General features: G+C 46.9%; 1 protein-coding gene across 1 annotated transcript; it reads left to right on the top strand.

Moving 5' to 3' along the window:
• Window positions 1-731: 731 nt before the first annotated feature.
• LOC134295401 (uncharacterized) lies at window positions 732-5,497 on the top strand. The gene is made up of 2 exons (XM_062967753.1): window positions 732-1,907; window positions 5,123-5,497. The coding sequence occupies exons 1-2, from the start codon at window positions 732-734 to the stop codon at window positions 5,228-5,230; spliced, it is 1,284 nt and encodes a 427-aa protein (XP_062823823.1). The 3' UTR covers window positions 5,231-5,497.
• Window positions 5,498-6,069: the final 572 nt, after the last annotated feature.

Raw genomic sequence — 6,069 nt, 5'->3', positions numbered from 1 at the left:
TGGTAGAGTGTGTGGGAATAGTAGAAATGTGATACAGGGGGTGGGGTTTGATGATGATATTTGCGTGTGGTGTTACGTTGCATCAGAGGTGATAAAAATGATTGTATGTAAACATTAGGTCATTCTCGACTTTTTCCAAAGTCATGTATTCTTCAATAAAAATTGGATTTGAGAGCAGCTATCTTTGATCTGCGTTCAGACTGGTCCTTTGAAGTGAGCCTGACATTTAAGTCGAGAATCCCGATCTCACCCTCCTGCGGATTCGCAGTGAAGTGATAATGAGTGGAGAAGGCGATCAAAGCCTAAATGGAGCAGAGAGGCCTTTGCCAGGGGCCCGGCCGTTGGGGGAAGAGACGCTGCAAGCCATAGCTTCCTCTACGGGGTACCCCAGGCCGAACGGCGTGACCCAGAGGATTCCCAGAGGAGGAAGAGGCGTCTCTGCGGCTGCAGAAACCAGTTGGGGATCTGGAGGAAGCATGCCGGAGACCGTGGCCCTGCGGTTATCAATCCTGGAAACTAATTTATCCAGGCTGTCGGAAACCGTGGGGAGGTTGGTGCCACTATTGGAAGAGAATCTCCAGAGGGAGCCCACCCGATATGGCGCCGAGAGAGAGCCAAGTAAAGAAGAAGCTTGGAGCCAGAGGGGCCAGCGCGCCTCAACGCAGAGCCCCGTGGCGGCGAGGGGCGAGGGGGATGAGGAATACTGGCAGGAACTGGAGTTCCAAGACAGAATGGCGCGCGAAGTGGAGCGCCAGCAAGCTCTGGGAACTCTGAGGCCGCCAACTCCAACAGGACTTCCAACCCCCCGAATGGGCGTCGGGGTGGAAAGACCACTGGGGCCAGGGATCGGGTCCAGTGGATTGGCGGACGAGGGCGGAGAGGAGCCGGAGATCCAGGAAGAGGAGGAGGATGTGCCGTACGACGAGGGAAGGCGAGGTGCGGGGGCTACAGCGAGGCCCGCATTCGGATGGGTGGAAGGGCCGACAGCAGCGGCAGAATTTCGGGAGCCGCGCGGAACGACCGCCGGAGTGGGGCGCGGCGTGTTCAAAGGGGCCGTCCAAGGAAACCCGATGCAACCCTTCCCCATGCCTCCCAGACAGCATCAACGGGCCGCAGAATGGATGCAAAGGAGGGAAGAGCTCAAACTGGAATACGGAGGGGAATCATCTGAACTGAACTTTTTCCTCATTAGCATCAGAGGATATATGGAAGACAATGCACACACATTCCCCTCCGAAGGAAGCATGGTTCGGGCCATCGGCAACACACTAAAGAGAGGAGCAGCCAGCTGGTATGTGCAACTACATGCCAGACGCGACCCGTGCCTGAGGTCAGTACCCCGCTTCCTCGCTGCACTGGAAAACCGGTTCAGAGACCGGCTAGAGCAATTGAGGGCTCGAGACCAGCTTAAAGGAATAAAGCAGAGGGACAAAACGGTGCCCGAGTACGCAGAGGAATTCCTCCATCTCGCGGAAAGGGTGCCAGAGTGGTCTGAAGTGACCAAAGTGGAGATATTCAAAGAGGGACTACGCCCCGAGGTTTTCAGTTGGGCAGCGCACAGAGACGACCCAGAAACACTCCAGGGCTGGATACAACTAGCGGGGCGCGTCGAATCCACCCTGGCCCAAGTAAAGCGTTTCAGGGGCGGCGGCGGCCAGCAAAGACCGGTGGCGAGGGGTCGAGGAGAAACGAGGAAGCAGGAAAGGCCCGGAGGGAGGCCGGGGATCCCTTTCAAAGGAGATGACAACAAACCCAAGCCGGGATGCTTTGTATGTGGGAAGACGGGCCATCGAGCAGCAGAATGTTGGGCCCGGAAGGGGGAGCCGCCAAAACCCTCAAAGCCCAAGCCAGCAGCCGGGAGACGAGCGGAGGAGGAGGTGCGAGCCCCAGAATCTCCGGAAAGGCTGGTGAGTCGAGACAAACGCATGCTAGTAGTGCCAATCTGCCTATCGGGGCTAGAGAATCGGGCCACCTGCAGGGCATTCGTGGATTGCGGTTGTTCTAGGAACATTATAACTCCGGAATTAGCAGGAGCGCTGAAATGCCAGCAGACGTTGCTTGACTCCCCAATTGCATTTTCGCAGCTAGATGGATCAGTTGCTGCTGGGGAAGTATCTACGAAGGAAATACGGGGGGTCCCATGTAAAATAGGCAAATGGGAAGGAAGAATATCCTTTGTGATAGCCCCTATTGCCACATACCATGTAATACTAGGGATCCCATGGCTCGAACAGGCAAATCCTGAAGTAGATTGGAGAGGAAAGAGCCTAGCATTTAAAGAACAACAAACGCAATGGGAGATAAGCAAAATAGCAGGAGAGGAGGACGAGGGAAATGAAGCAGGGGAAATAGACCCACAGCTATTGCCACCTGAATACAGAGACTTTGTGGATGTTTTCAATCAGAAAGAGGCAAGTAAATTACCTCCCAAGAGGAATATAGAAGTAGAAATTGAAATAACCCCAGGAGCAAACTTACCAAAACCAAAAGTGTATCCCATGTCTGTTCAGGAGAAGGAGGAATTGAGGAAATATATTGATAAGAACCTGGCGCGAGGCTTCATTAAGCCATCCAATTCTCCTCTCGGAGCCCCAGTGTTATTTAGGAGAAAGAAAGACAACTCTCTAAGATTGTGCATTGACTATCGAAATTTAAATGCAATTACTAAGGACAATAAATACCCTATGCCCTTAGTAAAGGATTTAATTACCGTATTGAAGAAAGGGAGCATATTTACTAAACTGGATTTAATTGAAGCATATCATAAATTAAGAATCAAACCCGAGGATACTTGGAAAACTGCATTTTCCTGCGCATTCGGCCATTTTGAATATAAAATTTTGCCATTTGGGTTAAAAAATGGCGGCAGTTGCTTTATGCAGCTTATAAATGAAATACTGCACCCATTGTTGTACCGAGGAGTATTCATATTCCTTGATGACATCTTGATCGTGAGCGAAGATAAAGAAAAGCACGTGGAATTGGTCCGGGAAGTTTTGCAGAGACTAAGGGAAGCAAAGCTGTATGCAAAACTGTCCAAATGTGAATTTAATAAAACTCAAATTGACTTTCTGGGGTATCGGATATCTCCAGAAGGGTTAGCTATGGACCCGTCTAAAGTATCAGACGTAAAAGAATGGGGAGTACCTCAAACAAGGAGGCAATTGCAATCATTTCTGGGGTTTGCAAATTTTTATAGATCGTTCATAAAAGGCTTTGCGCAAATAACCGCACCCCTTACTGAACTTTTAAAAACAAAAGGGAAAGGGGAGACAGCAAAAGTGAAAGCTCCTGGCGCCAAACTGAGTTGGACGCCAGAATGCCAAAAGGCATTTGAAACCCTAAAAGGATGCTTCACAGAAGAACCCGTCCTAAAACACCCCGATATCCGGAGCCCTTTCATAATCCATTGCGATGCTTCAGACTGTGCATACGGGGCAGTACTATTGCAAAAAGATCAAAATGGGAACTTAAAACCTTGTGGATATTTGTCCCGGAAGTTCAGTGAAACTGAAAAATGTTGGCCCATATGGGAAAAAGAAGCATTAGCCATATTAAAAGCCTTAGAATGCTGGCGACACTTCCTCGAAGGGAGCGGAATCCCATTTGAAATTTGGTCTGACCATAAGAACCTCCAGTATTTAAAATCTCCTCGAAAATTGTCCCCCAAACAAATTAGATGGGCACAATACTTCAGCAGGTTCGATTTCCAATTAAAGTTTTTCCAAGGGAAACAGAATGTCTTGGCAGATGCTCTTTCACGCATGCCTCAACACGAAGGCATAACCACAGCAAAAGAGGGAACAGTATTCTCTGATAAACAATGGGGCTTAGCTGTCAGTACAAGAGCGCAGACCCAAAGAGAGAACACTGCTATTATTAAATTCGACGAGGAGAATAGTTGGGGAAAAGAACTGAAACAGTCATACGAAGGAGATCAGTGGATCGCATCCAACGCAGAAAAGGGGGAGCAGAAGGGGGGATTCTGGTTTGTGAACAAGAAACTGTATATCCCAGCAATATTAAGGATTAAGATTTTGCATCGTTTTCACAATAACCAGAGCGCTGGTCATACAGGAATTACAAAAACAACAAAGGCAATAGCAAAACATTGTTGGTGGCCAGGGATGAGGAAGGACATAAAGAATCATGTTGTTCAATGTGATGATTGTGCCAGAAATAAATCGAGAGGAGGGAAGCCAATGGGATTATTACAAACAGTAGCAGAACCTACCAGGCCTTGGGAATGTGTAGCTATGGACTTTGTGGGGGAACTGCCGGTTAGCAAAGGACATCGTTATATTTGGACAGTATTAGACCTGTTTTCCAAACAGGCCCACTTTATAGCACTGACGAAACTACCATCGGCAGAGAAACTAGCTGAATTGTACATAAACCATATTTACAAACTTCATGGATGTCCCAGTAGAGTGGTCAGTGACAGAGGGGTTCAGTTCACAGCAAAATTCTGGGAAAAATTCTTGGAAATGCTAGGAGCAGAAAGGAGTCTAAGTTCTGCTTTTCACCCCATGACAAACGGGGCAGTAGAACGTACTCAACAGACGCTTGGGCAGTTCCTTCGAATGTACTCTAACATGAGACAAAATGACTGGTCTAAGTGGCTGGCTTTCGCAGAACTAGCTTTTAATTCGACTATACATTCCGCAACAAATAAAACTCCCTTTGAAGTAGTTTACGGGTATGAAATACAGCCTCTGCCCCAGTTGCCAAGATGGACAGAGAATGAAGAAACAGGGGCAGGGAAATGGAAAACTCAAATGCTAGAATGCTGGAGTCAAGTGACTGCATCCTTAAAGGAAGCACACAAAAAGTATAAAACATTCGCAGACAGAAAAAGGATGGAAGGCGATAAATTGGAGGAAGGAGATTTAGTGTGATTAAGTACCCAAAACATCAAATTGGGGCTGCCTTCGAGAAAACTGGGCCCCAAATATATTGGACCATTCAGAATACAGAGTGTTATCAACGAAGTAACTTTCCAGTTGGCATTGCCAAAAAGTTTAGGGAAAATACACCCAGTATTCCATCGCAGCTTACTGAAAAAGTATATGGGTACTTTGGACAAAATGGACACATAGAGTTATTGTTTGATTTATTTCAGAATTGTGATGAAAGAAGCACCGAAGAGGAGGATGGAGAAAAAGAGGGCGCCATGTCATGGAACCAAGTCCCAGGGCTGAATTTCCAAGCCCTGGACTTGGAGTCATAACATAAATAATCCTGGAAGCACCTGGCAGAAGAAGATAGAAGAGCCTGGGAACTCGGGGTTGAAAGTGTAAACAATTATAATTGGTAGAGTGTGTGGGAATAGTAGAAATGTGATACAGGGGGTGGGGTTTGATGATGATATTTGCGTGTGGTGTTACGTTGCATCAGAGGTGATAAAAATGATTGTATGTAAACATTAGGTCATTCTCGACTTTTTCCAAAGTCATGTATTCTTCAATAAAGATTGGATTTGAGAGCAGCTATCTTTGATCTGCATTCAGACTGGTCCTTTGAAGTGAGCCTGACAATTGCCTATGTTGCGAAATCACCTTGAGTCCCCTCTGGGATGGAGAAAGATGTGATAAAAGAGCCGCAAATAAATAAATAAATAAATATTTAGGATTATGCATCGCCCTGAGGAGAGTGAGTAGGCCAAAGCCTGTTAGAGTTGGTGAGCCAAAAGCTAGTGTCGTCCTGAGGAGTGTGAGATTGCCTCAGTGTGAGAGAAGCCTCTGTGTGAAGTAAGCCCCAGGTTGAAGGCCTTGTGTGTAAAGCTACTGTGTGAAGCTCCTGTGTAAATTCGGTGTAAGAGGAGGCTCTGTGAGAGCAAAGCTAGAAGCTGTTTATCTGCATGAGAAAGAAGCCCAGCGTGGAAGCAAAGAAGAAAGTATAAATAACTTTATTTGTGTTATGGAAACATTATTCTTGTAAATAGTGTAACCATATTATTGTGCTACAAAGAAAAGACTCCTAAGGAAGAGATAACATTGGTCTGTGTGTTTTTGTTCTTTTCATCATTTTTGGCTACTGGTCCTAGGTCACACTGCTGCTAATAAGTTA

This window comes from Anolis carolinensis, chromosome 1, assembly GCF_035594765.1.
Source record: "Anolis carolinensis isolate JA03-04 chromosome 1, rAnoCar3.1.pri, whole genome shotgun sequence".
In the NCBI taxonomy this organism is placed as follows: Eukaryota; Metazoa; Chordata; class Lepidosauria; order Squamata; family Dactyloidae; genus Anolis; species Anolis carolinensis.
This window is presented reverse-complemented; position numbering and strand designations above follow the sequence as displayed.